General features: G+C 44.7%; 1 protein-coding gene across 1 annotated transcript in view; it reads right to left on the bottom strand.

Moving 5' to 3' along the window:
- Positions 1–24,615, bottom strand: part of ARAP2 (ArfGAP with RhoGAP domain, ankyrin repeat and PH domain 2) — a 703,001-nt gene that overhangs the window by 5,948 nt on the left and 672,438 nt on the right. Inside the window, exon 32 of the mRNA XM_040419005.1 lies at positions 3,733–3,846. Coding sequence (XP_040274939.1) covers positions 3,733–3,846 — 114 coding nt within the window. The remainder of the gene's footprint in view (positions 1–3,732; positions 3,847–24,615) is intronic.

Raw genomic sequence — 24,615 nt, 5'->3', positions numbered from 1 at the left:
TTATTGGGGGCCTGGAGGTCTAATGGGGGTCTGATTGTGGGTCTGGAGGCCAATAGGTGGTCTTATTGAGGGCTTGGAGGTCTAATGGGGGTCTGATTGGGGGTCTGAAGGTCTAATGGGGGTCTGTTTGGGGGTCTGGAGGTCTAATGGGGGTCTGATTGGGGGTCTGTAGGTCTAATGGGGGTCGTATTGGGGGTCTGGAGGTTTAATGGGGGTCTGATTGGGGGTCTGGAGGTCAAATGGGGGTCTTATTGGGCATCTGGAGGTCTAATGGGGGTCTGTTTGGGGGTCTGGAGGTCTGACTGGGGGGTCTAGAGGTCTAATGGGGTTCTGATTGGGGGTCTGGAGATCTGACTGGGTGGTCTAGAGGTCTATTGGGGGTCTGATTGGGGGTCTGGAGGTCTAATGGAGGTGTTATTGGGGGTCTGAATTTCTAATGGGGTCTGATTGGGGGTCTGGAGGTCTAATAGGGGTCTGATTGTGGGTCTGGAGGCCTAATGGGGGTCTAATTGGGGGCCTAAAGGTCTAATGGGGATCTTATTTGGGGTCTGGAGGTTCAATGGGGGTCTGGAGGTCAAATGGGGATCTGATTGGGGTCTAGAGGTCTAATGGGGGTCTGAGTGAGGGGTCTGGAGGTCTGACTGGGGGTCTGATTGGGGGTCTGGAGGTCTAATGGAGGTGTGATTGGGGGTTTGGTTTTCTAATGGGGGTCTTATTGGGGGTCTGGAGGTCTAATGGGGGTCTGATTGTGGGTCTGGAGGCCAAATGGTGGTCTTATTGGGGGCTTGGAGGTCTGATTGGGGGTCTGAAGGTCTAATGGGGGTCTGTTTGGGGGTCTGGAGGTCTAATGGGGGTCTGATTGGGGGTCTGTAGGTCTAATGGGGGTCTTATTGGGGGTCTGGAGGCTTAATAGGGGTCTGATTGGGGGTCTGGAGGTCAAATGGGGGTCTTATTGGGCATCTGGAGGTCTAATGGGGGTCTGATTGGAGGTCTGGAGGTCTGACTGGGGGGTCTAGAGGTCTAATAGGGTTCTGATTGGGGGTCTGGAGATCTGACTGGGGGGTCTAGAGGTCTATTGGGGGTCTGATTGGGGGTCTGGAGGTCTAATGGAGGTGTTATTGGGGGTCTGGATTTCTAATGGGGTCTGATTGGGGTCTGGAGGTCTAATAGGGGTTTGATTGTGGGTCTGGAGGCCTAATGGGGGTCTTATTGGGGGCCTGGAGGTCTAATGGGGGTCTGATTGGGGATCTGGAGGTCTAATGGGGGTCTGATTGGGGGTCTGGAGGTCTAATGGGGTATTATTGGGGGTCTGGAGGTTTAATGGTGGTCTGATTGGGGGTCTGGAGGTCTGACTGGGGGGATCTAGAGGTCTAATGGGGGTCTGATTGGGGGTATGGAGGTCTAATAGGGGTCTGAGTGAGAGGTCTGGAGGTCTGACTGGGGGTCTGATTGGGGGTCTGGAGGTCTAATGCAGGTGTGATTGGGGGTCTGGATATCTAATGTTTTGGCCATGCCTAATGTTTTTGCTATCTCTCTGATGGGTTTGTTGTGTTTTTTCAGCCTAATGATGGCTTGCTTCACTGATAGTGACAGCTCTTTGGATCTCATCTTGAGAGTTGACAGCAACAGATTCCAAATGCACATAGCACACTGGAAATGACCTCTGGACCTTTTATCTGCTCATTGTAATTGGGATAATGAGGGAATAACAGACACCTGGCCATGGAATAGCTGAGAAGCCAATTGTCCCATTACTTTTGGTCCCTTAACAAGTGGGAGGCACATATGCAAACTGATGTAATTCCTGCACCGTTCACCTGATTTGGATGGAAATACCCTCAAATTAAAGCTGACAGTCTGCAGTTAAAGCACATCTTGTTCATTTCATTTCAAATCCATTGTGGTGGTGTATAGAGCCAAAAATGTTACAATTGTGTCGATGTCCCAATATTTATGGACCTGACTGTAAGTCACTGAATGTAAGAGGTATGTATGACCCTTTATGTTCTGTAGCGCTGTATGCAATGTTTTCCAAGTATGTCTTTAAAGGGGTTGTCCGCTTTTTTTTTTTTGTATGAGCGTTGTTTACCTGCTCATCACTGCAAATGCTACGGCGAGCAGGTGAATAGAACAGAGAAAGCAGCTCTCTTCAAACAGCTGGGGACACAGAGGTCATTACTACTATGGAGGGGGCACAGAGCCAGAGGGCATTACTACAATAAAGGGGGTACAGTGGGCATTATTACTGTGAAGGGGGCACAGTGGGCATTATTACTATAAAGGGGGCACAATGGGGATTATTACTATGAAGGGGACACAATGGGGATTATTACTGTGAAAGGGGAACACTCTGGATTATTACTGTGAAAGGGGCACAGAGAGGGCATAACTACTGTGAGGGGGACACAATGTGGGCATAACTACTGTGAGGGGCACACATCTGTACAAAACTACTGTGAAGTTTGTACAATGAGGGCAATACTACTGTGAAGGGGTACAATTTTTTTAAAGTATATGCGGGGGGATGCCACAGAAAACACCCTAGGCACGCCACTGAATGGGACTGTACAATGTGACACACAGCTGCTACGAAATGTACAGCCCTGGGCCTGTTGCACAGTGAAGAGGCTGCAGTGCTCGTCTACCAGCCATCTGTAGTAGTTTCTGGAGTCTACACCCCAAAGGGCCTAAGAATGAACCATTAATTCTCAGACAACCTCTTTAAAATGGAATTCCTTTAATTCTTTTAGCATATTCTGGGTAGAATTTACCACAAATTGGTGCTTTACGCCAGTGTATGATATCCACTGTGCCGCTGGAGGATGCACCTAATTTATGATAAGGTGCCAGATTTATCTCCTCTTAGCGCCATCTCACTTATGTATACCGTAGGTCATATAGCCAGCTCATTGTAATCAATGCTCAACCATAAAGCAATAGGAGACGATGAAGCACCGTGCATTTAATAATACTGCTGTCACTCAGTTTTAGCAGATGGAAAGGGCCACGAAGGTTGGAAAATGGGTATGAAAACCACTTTAATGTATTTGGTTTACTATATAGTATGTGAAATCAAATATTAATCGAACATATCACTACTACATTATTGTGCCTTTTGTTCCACATATTTTACGCTCGATTCTTGTGTGAAAACCTATACTATCATTATTTACGTTAAAAACAAAGGGGTGTCATTTATTATACTGAAATATGCCTAAATTAGACGTATTTCATGCGCAGATGTTTAGTTGTGACGCTATCTGCGACTTGTGGGCGTGGGGTGGGTGGGGAAGAGGTGTAGGCGTAGAAAAGTGTCTAAATGTAAGCCAGTTCGGAAGCTGTCTTACATCTAGAACCGGCGCTGGATGCCGACGCCTCTTCATTACTTTGGGCGGATCCACCGCCAGCTAGAGGGCTTTATTAAGACTGGCGTCTAAAATGCCAGTCTTAATAGATGTGCCCCAAAAGTTGCAACCCTTTCTGGTTGTTGCTGCTAGTAGAACTCACATACAATATATATTCATTTTCCTAATGTGTAGTTAAAGCCGGAACAATATTAATTAGAATTGTATAGCTATTCATCTCACAGAGAGCCAGAGTACTGTTTAATCTTGAAGAATTGAATTGATATTATTATCCACGATAATGCAAAACTGGTGTTAGTATCAAGCACATAATTATTCAGACAAAGCACTAAACTACAGGCTTCTATATACTAAACCGGAGACTTACCGGGTGCATGTGCCTTCTTCCAATGGTGCTGTTTATTACTTTCTCATATATCTGCAGGTTTTTTGCTGTCACAATGTGTTCATTTCTTCTTCTTGCAAATAAATCGCCGGCATACTAGCAGACATAATATTGTTAAATATGAAAAAGAATGTTGTTTTCTTTCCCCAAATATTACTAATAATACAGATGTAAAAAATCTTTATCTTGACACTCATAACACATTACATAAACAGTCGCAGCTTTAAAGGGGTTCTTTCACTTCAGCAAGTGACATTTATCATGTAGTGAAAGTTAATACAAGGCACTTGCTAATGTATTATGATTGTCCATATTGCCTCCTTCGCTGGCTCGATTCCTTTTTCCTTCACATTACCCACTGCTCCTTTCCATGGTTACAACCACCCTGGAATCCAGCAACGGTGGATGGGCTTGCACACTATAGGAAAATGCGTCAGCCTCTCTGGTGGTCGGGACTGTGGCAGCACACATAGGCTGGTGCTTTTTCCTATAGTGTGCAAGCGCTATCATCACTGATGGATTGCAGGGTGGTCATAACCATGGAAACGAGCAGTGTATAATAGTGATGGAAAAATTAATCCAGCCAGCAAAGGAAGCAACATGGACAATCACAATACATTAGTAAGGGCCTTGTATTAACTTTTAACTTTTGCATTAACTGCTCTTTGCCAAAGTGAGACAACTCCTTTGACTTGACTGTGTTACAGGAGGTTTTTCGTAAAGACCTTGTCCATATTGTCTTTTAGGGTACATGGACCTCATAGAGGGGGTCCTCCCTCATAATCCCCCTCTCTGAGCCTGGATGGAAGGGTAACTCCAAATGAATGGTCCCTGCTTTAACATACCTGGCCCACTCATGCATAACATGGATGGCTATTTATTTGACTGGATGTGATCTAATGCTCTGCTTCTCCAGCAAGGGAAATATCTGGTCAAAAGTGACTTCTTCAACAGTAACTGTTGATCACTGGGATTTAGGGAAGTTGGTCCAAAATTTAGCTTCTTAAGCCTTAGGCTTAATATTTAAAAGTAATATACAATATCAAGTAACATTTCCTTACTCAACAGGTGCTAAAATATTATCCAGATATTTTGGATTATCAAATATTCATACAAAAGCATTTACACTCACTTGTAAAAGTCATACACATAAAAACAAAGTCAGCTGAACTCTGCAAAACCAGCCGACTTTCGTACATGCATGGGGGTGTTCCAACCATGCACATTTTGGTAATCTGCCCTAGTGGACTGGACCTATCAGTTGATGGCCCACCAGGGAAGAAATCTAGCTGGTAGTCCTGGGAGGGTTGTTTAAACAACAGGCACTTGGCAATGAAAGAAAGATCTTTAGAGATGATCAAACTGATTCTAAGCAAAATAAATTTAACCAGCTTTGAATCCAATTTTTTTGAGATTGAATATAGGCTAGTTTCTCAGTATGGAAGGGGGGGGTGGAGACAGAGAGAGTTAAAAAGAACGAGAGGGTGGGGGGAGATAGGTAAGGAAGCAAAGAGCAAAGCAAAGAGGAAGGGAGATAGAGAAATGTTCATGATAACGCTAGAATGCCATACATAGTTTTTTAGGGCAATTGGGGCACAATTTGGGTCAAATATATTTGGACATGAACGGAATTGGAGAGTCACACAGTTTGAGTTGAAAGTGAATCAAATTTTTTGAAACTCGCTCATCACTAAAGACGTTGAACATCCGTCCAAAACTCTTATAAGTTTCCTGCATCCTGGGAGAAGGTGCCAAACAGTGAGCTTGATGGCAGCTTTTAAGGCACTTTTACTGAAGGAAAAGATCTGGGTATAGCACTATAATTTTTTTGTGGGGCATTGTGTAGCGCTATAATATGTTTATGAGCCCCTGTGTGACACTATACTTTATTTGTATAATGTAAAATAATTACAACTATTAAAAAAAAAGATTATACCACTATATTACCACTAAAACTAAATTGCTCTACATTAGTTTTATTCGAATATTCGCTGTATTGCTATATATTCTTGTTTTAGAATATTACGAATAGCAAGAATATATAGCAATACAGCGAATATTCGAAAAAAACTAATGTACAGCAATTTAGCTAATATAGTGCTATAATCTTTTTTTTCAAGTTGAAATTTTTTTCCAATCCTAACTTCAGATGAGAAAAAAATTACAACTATTAGACAAAGAAGATAATAGCACTATATTAGCTAAATTGCTCTTCGTTTTTTTTCAAATATTCGCTGTATTGCTATATATTCTTGTTTTTGAATATTACGAATATTCGAAAAAACAAATATATTCAATATAGTGCTATACATTTGTTTTTTAGAATATTCATCATTTTTTCCATTTAAAGTCATGATTCCTCCCTGCTTCTTTCTTGTGGACCAATGAGTCATTAACCCACAAGCAAGAAGTAGGGAGGAATCATGTTTTTATTCGGCAATTGAAAAATTTGCGATAAAAATCTGCATTACGAAAATTTGCAATAAAAAAATCTTGAATATTCGAAATTACGAATATACAGTATATCACTATATTCTAAATATTCGAAAATTTCCGAAGTACCTATATTTGCGATAAAAATTTGCTATTCGAATATTCGTGATCAACACTAGTGGGCAGGTATGGCTGCCAATGGAACTGGTTCTCTTGTATTTATTGATGATGTGACTGCTGACAAAGCAGCAGGATGAATTCTGAAGTGTTTCGGGCAATATTATCTGCTCATATTCAGCCAAATGCTTCAGAACTCATTGGACGGTGCTTCACAGTGCAGATGGACAATGACCCAAAGCATACTGCAAAAGCAACCAAAGAGTTTTTTAAGGGAAAGAAGTGGAATGTTATGCAATGACCAAGTCAATCACCTGACCTGAATCCGATTGAGCATGCATTTCACTTGCTGAAGACAAAACTGAAGGGAAAATGCCCCAAAAACAAGCAGGAACTGAAGTCAGTTGCAGTAGAGGCCTGGCAGAGCATCACCAGGGATGAAACCCAGCGTCTGGTGATGTCTATGCGTTCCAGACTTCAGGCTGTAATTGACTGCAAAGGATTTGCAACCAAGTATTAAAAAGTTAAAGTTTGATTTATGATTATTATTCTGTCCTATTACTTTTGGTCCCTTAACAAGTGGGAGGCACATATGCAAACTGTTGTAATTCCTGCACCGTTCACCTGATTTGGATGTAAATACCCTCAAATTAAAGCTGACAGTCTGCAGTTAAAGCACATATTGTTCTTTTCATTTCAAATCCATTGTGGTGGTGTATAGAGCCAAAAATGTTAGAATTGTACCGATGTCCCAATATTTATGGACCTTACTGTATGTTCGATTCAATATGCCAATTTTTTTTTATCATAGGACAGAATTACGAGGACAAAGGCTTGCTCCCTTTAACCTATTGAGAACACATGCCCAGTCAGTCAAACAGTGAATATGTATGGTGGAATAAGTAAGAATAACTGTTGGCCAAACATATGTTTGGACGACAGCTATTGAAGGTGTATGTATTCCAGCTTCACAATATTGATGGATTTTTCCTAAGATAGATCATCAATATCAGATCAGTGGGGGTCCAACTGTAGCTGACTGTTTGAGCTCTGCCACTTCATTGGTTATAAAAATGCAAATTACAGCTTCAAAACTTTTAAGTAAATGGCCAAAACTGTTATTACCCCACCCTGATCTTTATCATTATATTGCAGTTCTCTTATGGAAACAAAATTAAAACAGCTAAAGTTAAACCCCAGATTACCTACATCTACTGTTAAAAGCACAATAGCAAAAGGGGCATTTAAAAATACAAATATGAGGGCTCAGCTGACTTTACATACAGCTTAATAAAATCTGCAAAAATACAAAATTTGTAGCAGGCGGCCAAAGAGTAAAACTAATCCTTTTTTTTTCAATATATATACAGTACAGACCAAAAGTTTGGACACACCTTCTCATTCAAAGAGTTTTCTTTATTTTCATGACTATGAAGGCATCAAAACTATGAATTAATACATGTGGAATTATATACATAACAAACAAGTGTGAAACAGCTGAAAATATGTCATATTCTAGGTTCTTCAAAGTAGCCACCTTTTGCTTTGATTACTGCTTTGCACACTCTTGGCATTCTCTTGATGAGCTACAAGAGGTAGTCCCCTGAAATGGTCTTCCAACAGTCTTGAATGAGTTCCCAGAGATGCTTAGCACTTGTTGGCCCTTTTGCCTTCACTCTGCGGTCCAGCTCACCACAAACCATCTCGACTGGGTTCAGGTCCGGTGACTGTGGAGGCCAGGTCATCTGGCGCAGCACCCATCACTCTCCTTCATGGTCAAATAGCCCTTACTTTCAAAGTTTTCCAAATTTTTCGGCTGACTGACTGACCTTCATTTCTTAAAGTAATGATGGCCACTCATTTTTCTTTACTTAGATGCTTTTTTCTTGCCATAATACAAATTCTAACAGTCTATTCAGTAGGACTATCAGCTGTGTATCCACCTGACTTCTCCTTAATGCAACTGATGGTCCCAACCCCATTTATAAGGCAAGAAATTCCACTTATTAAACCTGACAGGGCACACCTGTGAAGTGAAAACCATTTCGGGGGACTACCTCTTGAAGCTCATCAAGAGAATGCCAAGAGTGTGCAAAGCAGTAATCAAAGCAAAAGGTGGCTACTTTGAAGAACCTAGAATATTACATATTTTTAGTTGTTTCACACTTGTTTGTTATGTATATAATTCCACATGTGTTAATTCATAGTTTTGATGCCCTCAGTGTGAATCTACAATTTTCATAGTCATGAAAATAAAGAAAACTCTTTGAATGAGAAGGTGTGTCCAAACTTTTGGTCTGTACTGTACATATACACTGAGCAAAAATATAAGCACAACACTTTCGGTTTTGATCCCATTTTGCATGAGCTGAACTCAAAGATCTGAAACCGTTTTTACATACACAAAAGACCCATTACTCTCAAATATTGTTCACAAATCTGTCTAAATCTGTGTTAGTGAGCACTTCTTTGCCGAGATAATCTATACCACCTGACAGGTGTGGCTTATCAAGGTTCTGATTAGACAGCATGAATATTGCACAGGGGTGCCTTAGACTGCCCACAATAAAAGTCCACTCTGAAATTTGCACAGTTTTGCCTTACTAAAGGAAGGGGGGAAAGGGGGGTCAGAAAACAAGTCAGTATCCGGTATGGTCACCATTTGCCTCACATCTCCGTTGCATACAGTTGATCAGGTTGTTGATTGTGGCCTGTGGAATGTTGGTCCACTCCACTTCAATAGCTGTGCGAAGTTGCAGAATATTGGCAGGAACTGGAACATGCTGTCGTATACGCCGATCCAGAGCATCCCAAACATGCTCAATGGGTATGCAGGCCATGCAAGAACTGGGATGTTTTCAGCTTACAGGAATTGTGTACAGATCCTTGGAATATGGGGCTGTGCATTACCATGCTGCAACATGAGGTGATGGTCGTGGATGAATGGCACAACAATGGGCCTCAGGATCTTGTCACGGTATCTCTGTGTATTCTAAATGCCAGCAATAAAATGCACCTATGTTCGTTGTCCATAACATACGCCTGCCCATACCATAACCCCACCGCCACCATGGGCCACTCGATCTACAACGTTAATGTCAGCAAACCGCTCACCCACAAGACGCCACACACGCTGTCTGCCATCTGCCCTGAACAGTGAAAACCGGGACTCATCCATGAACAGAATGCCTCTCCAACGTGCCAGACGCCATCGAATGTGAGCATTTGCCCACTCAAGTTGGTTACAACGACGAACTGCAGTCAGGTTCAGACCCCGATGAGGATGACGAGCATGCAGATGAGCTTCCCTGAGACGGTTTCTGACAGTTTGTGCAGAAATTCTTTGACTATGCAAAAATATTGTTGCTGCAGCTGTCCGGGTGGCTGGTCTCATGGAGGTGAACATGCTGGATGTGGAGGCCCTGGGCTGGTGTGGTTACACGTGGTCTGTGGTTGTGAGGCCAGTTGGATGTACTGAAACGCCTTTGGAGATGGCTTATGGTAGAGAAATGAACATTGATTGAACGGGCAACAGCTCTGGTAGACATTCCTGCAGTCAGCATGCAAATTGCACGCTCCCTCAAACGTTGCCACATCTGTGGCATTGTGCTGTGTGATCAAACTGCACATTTCAGAGTGACCTTTAATTGTGGGCAGTCTAAGGCACACCTGTGCAATATTCATGCTGTCTAATCAGCACCTTGATATGCCACACCTGTGAGGTGGGATGGATTATCTCGGTAAAAGAAAAGTGCTCACTAACACAGATATAGAAAGATTTGTTAACAATATTTGAGAGTAATGGGTCTTTTGTGTATGTAGAAAATGTTTCAGATCTTTGAGTTAAGCTCATGGGAGCAAAACCAAAAGTGTTGCGTTTATATTTTAGCTCAGTGTATATATATATATATATATATATATATATTGTGTGTGTGTGTGTGTGTGTGTGTGTGTGTATATACACACTCACCTAAAGAATTATTAGGAACACCTGTTCTATTTCTCATTAATGCAATTATCTAGTCAACCAAGCACATGGCAGTTGCTTCAATGCATTTAGGGGGGTGCTCCTGGTCAAGACAATCTCCTGAACTCCAAACTGAATGTCAGAATGGGAAAGAAAGGGGATTTAAGCAATTTTGAGCGTGGCATGGTTGTTGGTGCCAGACGGGCCGGTCTGAGTATTTCACAATCTGCTCAGTTACTGGGATTTTCACGCACAACCATTTCTAGGGTTTACAAAGAATGGTGTGAAAAGGGAAAAACATCCAGTATGCGGCAGTCCTGTGGGCAAAAATGCCTTGCGGATGCTAGAGGTCAGAGGAGAATGGTCCGACTGATTCAAGCTGATAGAAGAGCAACGTTGACTGAAATAACCACCCGTTACAACCGAGGTATGCAGCAAAGCATTTGTGAAGCCACAACATGCACAACCTTGAGGCGGATGGGCTACAACAGCAGAAGACCCCACCGGGTACCACTCATCTCCACTACAAATAGGAAAAAGAGGCTACAATTTGCACGAGCTCACCAAAATTGGACTGTTAAAGACCGGAAAAATGTTGCCTGGTCTGATGAGTCTCGATTTCTGTTGAGACATTCAAATGGTAGAGTCCGAATTTGGCGTAAACAGAATGAGAACATGTATCCATCCTCTGATGGCTACTTCCAGCAGGATAATGCACCATGTCACAAAGCTCGAATCATTTCAAATTGGTTTCTTGAACATGACAATGAGTTCACTGTACTAAAATGGCCCCCACAGTCACCAGATCTCAACCCAATAGAGCATCTTTGGGATGTGGTGGAACGGGAGCTTCGTGCCCTGGATGTGCATCCCTCAAATCTCCATCAACTGCAAGATGCTATCCTATCAATATGGGCCAACATTTCTAAAGAATGCTATCAGCACCTTGTTGAATCAATGCCACGTAGAATTAAGGCAGTTCTGAAGGCAAAAGGGTGTCCAACACCGTATTAGTATGGTGTTCCTAATAATTCTTTAGGTGAGTGTATATATATCCATAAAAAGCCGGGCAGCACTCCTTTAATTTGGTTAAAAGATTTATTCACACATGTCATATAGCAATGTTTCGGTTCTCTCTCTGAACCTTTTTCAATCCAAGTGAACCATAAATTGCAACAGTGCTAATATATATACATCATGTAATCAATTCAAGCTTATTAGTCATCCCATAAAAAGCGTGCACTCCCCCTTTAACAATGTTACAATTCATTCATTTTAAACTGCATCTCAGTGTGGACAGAGAGAAATAGTGCTTGATACATGTTCAACAGCAATCCATATATCATATCTGTGATATTAATCATACAATTCATATATTCTAGTAGTGATATTACAATAAAGTGCAAAGGGCATTAAAAACCTATGTGATTAAAAATACCTTGCTGGGGCATTAAAGCTGTATTTAATATAGCCAATAAGGAAGATAAAAGTTAATTTCAAGTCGCGGGGCTCCACACTGTATTCACCGCGTCTCCCGATATCTAGTGCGCATGTGTCAAAAAATTCAGTTCAATCCGAAAATATTTGAGGCGAACCGCGTTAAAAAACGGCTATTTCCTGGCTGCAGAGAGCCTTTACAGTGGTGTAGAACACTGTGCCTTGCAGTAACACGCATAGGGAGTCTGCTTTGGTAGTGAAATTATACTGTGAGTCAGTATGACATGCAGATGACAGGCGTCGCACTTAGAATCACTGCAGAGTTCACTTATTTGGGCAGTCACCGAGCCAAAACTGACCAAATAACTAAAGTATGAACTGAGCCTTACAGGTCGATGTTAGGACCAAGAAGAAGCGCACTCCTTTTAGACCGTCGTCAGCTGATTCTATATAGATGTCTACAGAGTGGAGAGGGTAATAGTAAGAGAGATACCACCGCACACTCAGGGTTAAAATTATTTTATTGTGACATATCCTCCAATGAATACATGTGTTCACTTCGGACCTGGGTCACATAAGTCACAAGAGTAGGGAGGAATGAGTAGGGAAAATGTTGTTACTGGAAGTTCCTGGAAGACCGCCGTGGAACAGTGTGAATGCGCTGCGGGGGATGCTGCATGATAACCCTGAGTGTGCGGGGGTATCTCTCTTACTATTGTCTATCTGGATTAGATCCACTGCACTGAAGCACCTCACAAAACGGATGAGTGCAACCCAAGCAATTTACTTCTAGAGTGGAGAGGGTGTCAGCAGTAAGTTTGTATTTACGTCACTGATTATTTTGCCCTTCCTCTGATCTGCCAGAATAATCACCTAGAAAAAAACGGATCCTGCCTATTGAGCATCCGCCTTCACTCGGTCAGCATTTAGTAACATAGTAACATAGTATATAAAGCCGAAAAAAGACATTTGTCCATCCAGTTCGGCCTGTTATCCTGCAAGTTGATCCAGAAGGAAAAAAAAAACAACCCGTGAGGTAGAAGCCAATTTTCCTCACTTAAGGGGAAAAAAATTCCTTCCCGACTCCAATCAGACAATCAGAATAACTTCCTGGATCAACGACCCCTCTCTAGTAGCCATAGCCTGTAATATTATTACACTCCAGAAATACATCCAGGCCCCTCTTGAACTCTTTTAGTGAACTCGCCATCACCACCTCTTCAGGCAGAGCATTCCATAGTCTCACTGCTCTTACCGTAAAGAATCCTCTTCTTTCCTCAAGACGCAGAGGATGTCCCCTTGTCACAGTCACAGTCCTGGGGATAAATAGATTATGGGAGAGATCTCTGTACTGACCCCTGATATATTTATACATAGTTATTAGATCTCCCCTCAGTCATCTTTTTTCTAACCCTAATGTTGATAATCTTTTAGGGTACTGTAGTACCCCCATTTCAGTTATTACTTTAATTGCCCTCCTCTGTACCCTCTCCAGCTCTGCTATGTCTGCCTTGTTCACAGGAGCCCAGAACTGTACACAGTACTCCATGTGTGGTCTGACTAGTGATTTGTAAAGTGGTAGGACTATGTTCTCATTACAGGCATAGAAACATAGAAACATAGAATGTGTCGACAGATAAGAACCATTTGGCCCATCTAGTCTGCCCAATATACTGAATACTATGAATAGCCGCTGGCCCTATCTTATATGAAGGATAGCCTTATGCCTATCCCATGCATGCTTAAACTCCTCCACTGTATTTGCAGCTACCACTTCTGCAGGAAGGCTATTCCATGCATCCACTACTCTCTCAGTAAAGTAATACTTCCTGATATTACTTTTAAACCTTTGCCCCTCTAATTTAAAACTATGTCCTCTTGTAGCAGTTTTTATTCTTTTAAATATTCTCTCCTCTTTTACCTTGTTGATTCCCTTTATGTATTTAAAAGTTTCTATCATATCCCCTCTGTCTCGTCTTTCTTCCAAGCTATGCATGTTAAGGCCCTTTAATCTATCCTTATAAGCTTTATCCTGCAATCCATGTACTAGTTTAGTTTAGCTCTTCTCTGAACTATGCCCCTTTTGATGCAACCCATATCTTATTGACCTTGGCAGCAGCTGCCTGACACTGGTTTTTACAGCTTAGTTTGCTGTTCACTAAAATCCTTAGGTCCTTTTCCATGTCAGTGTTATGCTCCATTCACACGTTTGTAGTGTATTAAGAATCCGCAATACACCCGACCGGCACCCCCATAGAAATGCCTATTCTTGTCCGCAATGGCGGACAAGAATAGGACGTGTTCTATTCTTTTCCGGAGCCGCGGACCGGAAGATCGGCGGCGCGCTCCGGAAATTTGGATGTGGACGGCACACTGTGTGCTGTCCTCATCCATTCCGTCTCCATAGAAAATGAATTGGTGCGCACCCGTTCCGCAAAATAGCGGAACGGATGCGGACCACAATTACGGACGTGTGAATGTACCCTTACCCAGTGTTTTACCATTTAGTATGTATGGGTGACTTACATTATTCCTACCCATGTGCATAACCTTAAGTTTGTCAGTGTTAAACCTCATCTGCCACTTATCTGCCCAAGCCTCCAATCTATCCAGATCCATCTGTAGTAGTATACTGTCCTCTTCTGTGTCAATTACTTTATACAGTTTAGTGTCATCTGCAAAGATGTATATTTTACTGTGCAAGCCTTCTACAAGATCATTAATAAATATATTGAAGAGAATAGAGCCCAATACTGACCCCTGAGGTAATCCACTAGGGACAGTGACCCAATCTGAGTGTGTACCATTAATAACCACCCTCTGTTTTCTATCACTGAGACAGTTATTTACCCACATACAGACATTTTCTCCCAGTCCAAGCATTCTCATTTTATATACTAACCTTGTATGTGGTACAGGGTCAAATGCTTTGGAGAATTTCAGATATACGACATCCATTGATTCGACGCTGTCAAGTCTAGAACTTACCTCCTCATAGTAACTGATTAAATTAGTTTGACATGACCGATCCCTCATGAACCATGCTGATATGGCGTTATTTGCTTATTTTCATTGAGGTACTCCAAGATAGCATATCTTAGAAAACCTTCAAGCTGTTTACCCACAACAAATGTTAAACTTACCGGCCTATAGTTTCCGGGCTCTGTTTTTGGACCCTTTTTGAATATTGGCACTACATTTGCTATGCGCCAATCCTGTGGAACACTCCCTGTCAGTATATAGTCCTTAAATATCAGAAATAAAGGTCTGGCTATGACATTACTTAATTCTCTTAGGATACGGGGGTGTATGCCATCTGGTCCTGGCAATTTGTCTATTTAGTAGAATAGAAATAGAAAACCGAGGGGCACTCTGTAACTAGAAACACATGGACCTTTGCAAATATTGGCAATATAAAACCCTTTATTGGGAATAATAACCAAAAATAAAAATATCAATATCAGAACATTATTCAGTATCAGACAATAATAAAACCATACTAAAAACGTGGGTCTGTAGACTATATTTTCTCAGACAAGTGTCCCTGTGACTGCAGACAATATAATAAGACCCCTATTTAATGGAATAATTTTCCCTTTGTCTATTTTAATCTTTTTAAGATACCGTTGTACGTCTTCCTGGGTCAGACAGGGCACTTTTAATGGGGAATTACCTTTTACATTCTGCATTTCATCTGCCAGTTTAATTTCTTGAATACAGTAGAGAAAAAAAAAATTTAATAGCTTTGCTTTCTCCTCATCGCTCTCTGCAACTCCCCCCTCATTACTCTGTAGAGGGCAGACGCCTTCAGATTTATACTTTTTGCCATTTCTATAATTGAAAAACATTTTAGGGTTAGTTTTGCTCTCTTTGGCAATTAATCTCTCGGTCTCTGGTTTGGCTGATTTTATTTGTTTTTTACATATTCTATTTTTTTCCTTATAGTTTATCAGTGCTTCCTTGCTAACCTCCTGTTTTAGTGATTTAAATGCTTTCTTTTTTTTCATTTATTGCTTTCTTTACAGTTCTACTTATCCATATTGTTTTTTTCTTGTTCCTTAACCTTATATTCCCATAAGGTATGTACCTTTCACAATTAGAATTTAGGATGCTTTTAAAAATATCCCATTTTGTGGCTGTATTTTTATTTTTGAGGTGTTTGTCCCAGTTAGTTTGGCTTATGGGCTCTCTTAGTTGGCTAAATTTAGCTTTTTTGAAGTCTGGTATTTTTGTTCCTCCCTGAAAAAACACTTTTTTGAATGATAATTGGAAGGTTATTACTTTATGGTCACTATTTCCCAGATGTCCCCCAACCTTAACATCTGTTGTTCTGTCAGGTCTCTTGGTTAATACTAAGTCCAGTATGGCCGTCCCTCTAGTCGGGTCCTGAACCAGTTGGGAAAGGTAATTGTCTTTGGTTATTACCAAGAACCTGTTTCCTTTATGAGATATAGAAGTTTCAGTTTCCCAGTCTTTGGGTAGTTGAAGTCCCCCATAATAACCACCTCATTATGATTTGCCGCCTCGTCTATCTAGTTTAGTAGTAGATTTTCTGTGGACTCTGGTATAATAGCTGGTTTATAATAAACTCCTATTAGAAATTCATTATTGTTTTTGCCTCCATGTATTTCTACCCACAGTGACTCCACATGTTCATGTCCCTCACTTATATCTTCTCGGACTGTGTGCTTTAGACAAGACTTTACATAAAAGCAGACACCTCCCCCTCTCCAGTTTTGGTGATCCTTTCTAAACAGACTGTAACCCTGTACATTAACTGCCCAGTCATAGCTATCATCCAGCCATGTCTCAGTTATTCCCACTATGTCACAGTCCTCCTCACACATCACTAATTCCAGTTCCCCACTTTTATTAGTCAGGCTTCTGGCATTAGTATACATACATTTAAGAGGTTTATGTATATTTTTACCCTACACCTTTCCTTCTGAACTGTGTTAGTCCCTCCTTCCATTCATCCCCCGGTAATCCATCGGTATTGCTAAAGCCCAAAAAAACTGGAGTGGATCCAAAGCATAGATGACACGTGAATGGAATATTTGCATGTCTTCTGTGTTTTGTACACACTCCTGCTTTTGGCTACAAAATCACAAGCCAATTCTGATGGTACCATACAGGCCTTACAGCTGCTACACAGACAGGATCCATTGTGCATCTCATTTTTCCTTCCTTCTGACAGATCAAAAGAAGGGTCAAATAAATGATGATGTCATCCAGGCTGAACGGCAAAATAGTGGCCCAGTCATGAAGTAGGGAGGGTGGGAACAGCATGAGAAGTCCACAGAGTGGCCCTATGACATAGTGGTGAGGTGAAAGCAGCATGAGGAGACCACAGAGTGGCCTAATGACAGAGTCTGGAAATGTTGGAAACACCAGGAAGCCACAGAGTGGCACAATGACAGAGTGTAGAGGTGGCTGCAGCATCAGAAGACCACAGAGTGGCAAGGTGACAGTGTGGAGGTGGCAGCAGCCTGAGGAGACCACAGAGTGGCAAGGTGACATAGTGTGGAGGTGGCAGCAGCCTGAGGAGACCACAGAGTGTCAAGGTAACATAGTGTGGATGTGGCAGCAGCATAAGGAGACCACAGAGTGGCAAGGTGACATAGTGTGGAGGTGGCAGCAGCATCATGAGGGGATCACAAAGTGGCAAAGTGACATAGTGTGGAGATGGCAGCAGCATATGGAAACCACAGAGTGGCAAGGTGACATAGTGTAGACGTGGCAGCAGCATCAGAAGACCACAGAGTGGCAAGGTGACATAGTGTGGAGGTGGCACCAGCATTAGGAGACCACAGAGTGGCAAAGTGACACAGTGTGGAGGTGGAAGCAGCATCAGAAGACCACAGAGTGGCAAGGTGACATAGTATGGAGTTGGCAGCAGCATGAGGAGACAACAGAGTGGCAAGATGACATAGTGTGGAGGTGACAGCAACATGAGGAGACCACAGAGTGGCAAGGTGACAGAGTGGAGTTGGCAGCAGCACCATCAGCAGACCACAAAGTGACCCGTGACAAAGTGGGGCGGTGGGTGGCAATACCAGTACCCACTGACGAAGGTGTTTGAAAGAAGGAGCACTTGGCATCAGAAGTGTCGCATAAGACAGATGGCAGCATCAGAATAGTAGCTGAGGCAGGTATCCAGAAGAAACCGGTCTCTTTTGTCAAAGTGTTGGTGTGGCACCATGATGATGATGATGATGATGATGTATAGTCTTGTGTACACGCAGTCTTACCCTTAGGGTCTCGATGCGCCATGGATGATCTAGTCTGATGTATCAGGCATTGGTGGGTGGAAATCCTGGCTGATCCACACCTGATTCATCTTGACTAGAGTTGAGCGAACACCTGGATGTTCGGGTTCGAGAAGTTCGGCCGAACTTCCTGGAAATATTGGGGTTTGGGATCCGAACCCGACCCGAACTTCCTCCCGAACATGAACCCCATTGAAGTCAATGGGGACCCGAACTTTTGGGCACTAAAAAGGCTGTAAAACAGCCCAGGAAAGAGCTAGAGGGCTGCAAAAGGCAGCAACATGTAGGTAAATCCCCTGCAAACAAATGTGGATAGGGAAATGAATTAAAATAAAAATAAACAAAAAAAAATTAACCAATATCAATTGGACAGAGGTCCCAAAGCAGAGAATCTGGCTTCACGTCAGCAGAGAATCAGTTTCTTCATGCCATAGCAAAGAATCTGGCTTCATGTCAGCAGAGAATTAGTCTTCATGTCATAGCAGAGAATCAGGCTTCACGTCACCCACCACTGGAACAGGCCACTGTCACATATTTAGGCCCCGGCACCCAGACAGAGGAGAGAGGTCCCGTAACAGAGAATCTGGCCTTATGTCAGCGCAGAATCAGTCTTCATGTCATAGCAGAGAATCAGGCTTCACGTCACCCACCACTGGAACAGGCCACTGTCACATATTTAGGCCCCGGCACCCAGACAGAGGAGAGAGGTCCCGTAACAGAGAATCTAACCTTATGTCAGCACAGAATCTGTCTTCATGTCATAGCAGAGAATCAGGCTTCACGTCACCCACCACTGGAACAGGCCACTGTCACATATTTAGGCCCCAGCACCCAGACAGAGGAGAGAGGTCCCGTAACAGAGAATCTGGCCTTATGTCAGCACAGAATCTGTCTTCATGTCATAGCAGAGAATCAGGCTTCAAGTCACCCACCACTGGAACAGGCCACTGTCACATATTTAGGCCCCAGCACCCAGACAGAGGAGAGAGGTCCCGTAACAGAGAATCTGGCCTTATGTCAGCGCAGAATCAGTCTTCATGTCATAGCAGAGAATCAGGCTTCACGTCACCCACCCACTGGAACAGGCCACAGTCACATATTTAGGCCCAGGCACCCAGACAGAGGAGAGAGGTCCCGTAACAGAGAATCTGGCCTTATGTCAGCACAGAATCTGTCTTCATGTCATAGCAGAGAATCAGGCTTCACGTCACCCACCACTGGAACAGGCCACTGTCACATATTTAGGCCCCGGCACCCAGACAGAGGAGAGAGGTCCCGTAACAGAGAATCTGGCCTTATGTCAGCACAGAATCTGTCTTCATGTCATAGCAGAGAATCAGGCTTCACGTCACCCACCACTGGAACAGGCCACTGTCACATATTTAGGCCCCGGCACCCAGACAGAGGAGAGAGGTCCCGTAACAGAGAATCTGGCCTTATGTCAGCGCAGAATCAGTCTTCATGTCATAGCAGAGAATCAGGCTTCACGTCACCCACCACTGGAACAGGCCACTGTCACATATTTAGGCCCCGGCACCCAGACAGAGGAGAGAGGTCCCGTAACAGAGAATCTGGCCTTATGTCAGCGCAGAATCAGTCTTCATGTCATAGCAGAGAATCAGGTTTCACGTCACCCACCCACTGGAACAGGCCACTGTCACATATTTAGGCCCAGGCACCCAGACAGAGGAGAGAGGTCCCGTAACAGAGAATCTGGCCTTATATCAGCACAGAATCTGTCTTCATGTCATAGCAGAGAATCAGGCTTCACGTCACCCACCACTGGAACAAGCCACTGTCACATATTTAGGCCCCGGCACCCAGACAGAGGAGAGAGGTCCCGTAACAGAGAATCTGGCCTTATGTCAGCACAGAATCTGTCTTCATGTCATAGCAGAGAATCAGGCTTCACGTCACCCACCACTGGAACAGGCCACTGTCACATATTTAGGCCCCGGCACCCAGACAGAGGAGAGAGGTCCCGTAACAGAGAATCTGGCCTTATGTCAGCGCAGAATCAGTCTTCATGTCATAGCAGAGAATCAGGCTTCACGTCACCCACCACTGGAACAGGCCACTGTCACATATTTAGGCCCCGGCACCCAGACAGAGGAGAGAGGTCCCGTAACAGAGAATCTAACCTTATGTCAGCGCAGAATCTGTCTTCATGTCATAGCAGAGAATCAGGCTTCACGTCACCCACCACTGGAACAGGCCACTGTCACATATTTAGGCCCCGGCACCCAGACAGAGGAGAGAGGTCCCGTAACAGAGAATCTGGCCTTATGTCAGCACAGAATCTGTCTTCATGTCATAGCAGAGAATCAGGCTTCACGTCACCCACCACTGGAACAGGCCACTGTCACATATTTAGGCCCCAGCACCCAGACAGAGGAGAGAGGTCCCGTAACAGAGAATCTGGCCTTATGTCAGCGCAGAATCAGTCTTCATGTCATAGCAGAGAATCAGGCTTCACGTCACCCACCCACTGGAACAGGCCACAGTCACATATTTAGGCCCAGGCACCCAGACAGAGGAGAGAGGTCCCGTAACAGAGAATCTGGCCTTATGTCAGCACAGAATCTGTCTTCATGTCATAGCAGAGAATCAGGCTTCACGTCACCCACCACTGGAACAGGCCACTGTCACATATTTAGGCCCCGGCACCCAGACAGAGGAGAGAGGTCCCGTAACAGAGAATCTGGCCTTATGTCAGCACAGAATCTGTCTTCATGTCATAGCAGAGAATCAGGCTTCACGTCACCCACCACTGGAACAGGCCACTGTCACATATTTAGGCCCCGGCACCCAGACAGAGGAGAGAGGTCCCGTAACAGAGAATCTGGCCTTATGTCAGCGCAGAATCAGTCTTCATGTCATAGCAGAGAATCAGGCTTCACGTCACCCACCACTGGAACAGGCCACTGTCACATATTTAGGCCCCGGCACCCAGACAGAGGAGAGAGGTCCCGTAACAGAGAATCTGGCCTTATGTCAGCGCAGAATCAGTCTTCATGTCATAGCAGAGAATCAGGTTTCACGTCACCCACCCACTGGAACAGGCCACTGTCACATATTTAGGCCCAGGCACCTAGACAGAGGAGAGAGGTCCCGTAACAGAGAATCTGGCCTTATATCAGCACAGAATCTGTCTTCATGTCATAGCAGAGAATCAGGCTTCACGTCACCCACCACTGGAACAAGCCACTGTCACATATTTAGGCCCCGGCACCCAGACAGAGGAGAGAGGTCCCGTAACAGAGAATCTGGCCTTATGTCAGCACAGAATCTGTCTTCATGTCATAGCAGAGAATCAGGCTTCACGTCACCCACCACTGGAACAGGCCACTGTCACATATTTAGGCCCCGGCACCCAGACAGAGGAGAGAGGTCCCGTAACAGAGAATCTGGCCTTATCTCAGCGCAGAATCAGTCTTCATGTCATAGCAGAGAATCAGGCTTCACGTCACCCACCACTGGAACAGGCCACTGTCACATATTTAGGCCCCGGCACCCAGACAGAGGAGAGAGGTCCCGTAACAGAGAATCTGGCCTTATGTCAGCACAGAATCTGTCTTCATGTCATAGCAGAGAATTAGGCTTCACGTCACCCACCACTGGAACAGGCCACCGTCACATATTTAGGCCCAGGCACCCAGGCAGAGGAGAGAGGTCCCGTAACAGAGAATCTGGCCTTATGTCAGCACAGAATCTGTCTTCATGTCATAGCAGAGAATCAGGCTTCACGTCACCCACCACTGGAACAAGCCACTGTCACATATTTAGGCCCCGGCACCCAGACAGAGGAGAGAGGTCCCGTAACAGAGAATCTGGCCTTATGTCAGCACAGAATCTGTCTTCATGTCATAGCAGAGAATCAAGCTTCACGTCACCCACCACTGGAACAGGCCACTGTCACAAATTTAGGCCCCGGCACCCAGACAGAGGAGAGAGGTCCCGTAACAGAGAATCGGGCCTTATGTCAGCGCAGAATCAGTCTTCATGTCATAGCAGAGAATCAGGCTTCACGTCACCCACCACTGGAACAGGCTACTGTCACATATTTAGGCCCCGGCACCCAGACAGAGGAGAGAGGTCCCGTAACAGAGAATCTGGCCTTATGTCAGCGCAGAATCTGTCTTCATGTCATAGCAGAGAATCAGGCTTCACGTCACCCACCACTGGAACAGGCCACTGTCACATATTTTGGCCCAGGCACCCAGACAGAGGAGAGAGGTCCCGTAACAGAGAATCTAACCTTATGTCAGCGCAGAATCAGTCTTCATGTCATAGCAGAGAATCAGGTTTCACGTCACCCACCCACTGGAACAGGCCACTGTCACATATTTAGGCCCAGGCACCCAGACAGAGGAGAGAGGTCCCGTAACAGAGAATCTGGCCTTATGTCAGCACAGAATCTGTCTTCATGTCATAGCAGAGAATCAGGCTTCACGTCACCCACCACTGGAACAAGCCACTGTCACATATTTAGGCCCCGGCACCCAGACAGAGGAGAGAGGTCCCGTAACAGAGAATCTGGCCTTATGCCAGCACAGAATCAGTCTTCATGTCATAGCAGAGAATCAGGCTACACGTCACCCACCACTGGAACAGGCCACTGTCACATATTTAGGCCCCGGCACCCAGACAGAGGAGAGAGGTCCCGTAACAGAGAATCTGGCCTTATCTCAGCGCATAATCAGTCTTCATGTCATAGCAGAGAATCAGGCTTCACGTCACCCACCACTGGAACAGGCCACTGTCACATATTTAGGCCCCGGCACCCAGACAGAGGAGAGAGGTCCCGTAACAGAGAATCTGGCCTTATGTCAGCGCAGAATCTGTCTTCATGTCATAGCAGAGAATCAGGCTTCACGTCACCCACCACTGGAACAGGCCACTGTCACATATTTAGGCCCCGGCACCCAGACAGAGGAGAGAGGTCCCGTAACAGAGAATCTGGCCTTATGTCAGCACAGAATCAGTCTTCATGTCATAGCAGAGAATTAGGCTTCACGTCACCCACCACTGGAACAGGCCACTGTCACATATTTAGGCCCAGGCACCCAGGCAGAGGAGAGAGGTCCCGTAACAGAGAATCTGGCCTTATGTCAGCACAGAATCTGTCTTCATGTCATAGCAGAGAATCAAGCTTCACGTCACCCACCACTGGAACAGGCCACTGTCACATATTTAGGCCCCGGCACCCAGACAGAGGAGAGAGGTCCCGTAACATAGAATCGGGCCTTATGTCAGCGCAGAATCAGTCTTCAAGTCATAGCAGAGAATCAGGCTTCACGTCACCCACCACTGGAACAGGCCACTGTCACATATTTAGGCCCCGGCACCCAGACAGAGGAGAGAGGTCCCGTAACAGAGAATCTGGCCTTTTGTCAGCGCAGAATCAGTCTTCATGTCATAGCAGAGAATCAGGCTTCACGTCACCCACCACTGGAACAGGCCACTGTCACATATTTAGGCCCCGGCACCCAGACAGAGGAGAGAGGTCCCGTAACAGAGAATCTGGCCTTATGTCAGCGCAGAATCAGTCTTCATGTCATAGCAGAGAATCAGGTTTCACGTCACCCACCCACTGGAACAGGCCACTGTCACATATTTAGGCCCAGGCACCTAGACAGAGGAGAGAGGTCCCGTAACAGAGAATCTGGCCTTATATCAGCACAGAATCTGTCTTCATGTCATAGCAGAGAATCAGGCTTCACGTCACCCACCACTGGAACAGGCCACTGTCACATATTTAGGCCCCGGCACCCAGACAGAGGAGAGAGGTCCCGTAACAGAGAATCTGGCCTTATGTCAGCACAGAATCTGTCTTCATGTCATAGCAGAGAATCAGGCTTCACGTCACCCACCACTGGAACAGGCCACTGTCACATATTTAGGCCCCGGCACCCAGACAGAGGAGAGAGGTCCCGTAACAGAGAATCTGGCCTTATCTCAGCGCAGAATCAGTCTTCATGTCATAGCAGAGAATCAGGCTTCACGTCACCCACAACTGGAACAGGCCACTGTCACATATTTAGGCCCCGGCACCCAGACAGAGGAGAGAGGTCCTGTAACAGAGAATCTGGCCTTATGTCAGCGCAGAATCTGTATTCATGTCATAGCAGAGAATCAGGCTTCACGTCACCCACCACTGGAACAGGCCACTGTCACATATTTAGGCCCCGGCACCCAGACAGAGGAGAGAGGTCCCGTAACAGAGAATCTGGCCTTATGTCAGCACAGAATCTGTCTTCATGTCATAGCAGAGAATTAGGCTTCACGTCACCCACCACTGGAACAGGCCACCGTCACATATTTAGGCCCAGGCACCCAGGCAGAGGAGAGAGGTCCCGTAACAGAGAATCTGGCCTTATGTCAGCACAGAATCTGTCTTCATGTCATAGCAGAGAATCAGGCTTCACGTCACCCACCACTGGAACAAGCCACTGTCACATATTTAGGCCCCGGCACCCAGACAGAGGAGAGAGGTCCCGTAACAGAGAATCTGGTCTTATGTCAGCACAGAATCTGTCTTCATGTCATAGCAGAGAATCAAGCTTCACGTCACCCACCACTGGAACAGGCCACTGTCACAAATTTAGGCCCCGGCACCCAGACAGAGGAGAGAGGTCCCGT

Source organism: Bufo bufo, chromosome 2 (genome assembly GCF_905171765.1).
Source record: "Bufo bufo chromosome 2, aBufBuf1.1, whole genome shotgun sequence".
NCBI classification, from domain to species: Eukaryota; Metazoa; Chordata; class Amphibia; order Anura; family Bufonidae; genus Bufo; species Bufo bufo.
Note: the sequence above shows the minus strand (reverse complement) of the source record. Positions and strands in the feature narration are given on the sequence as shown.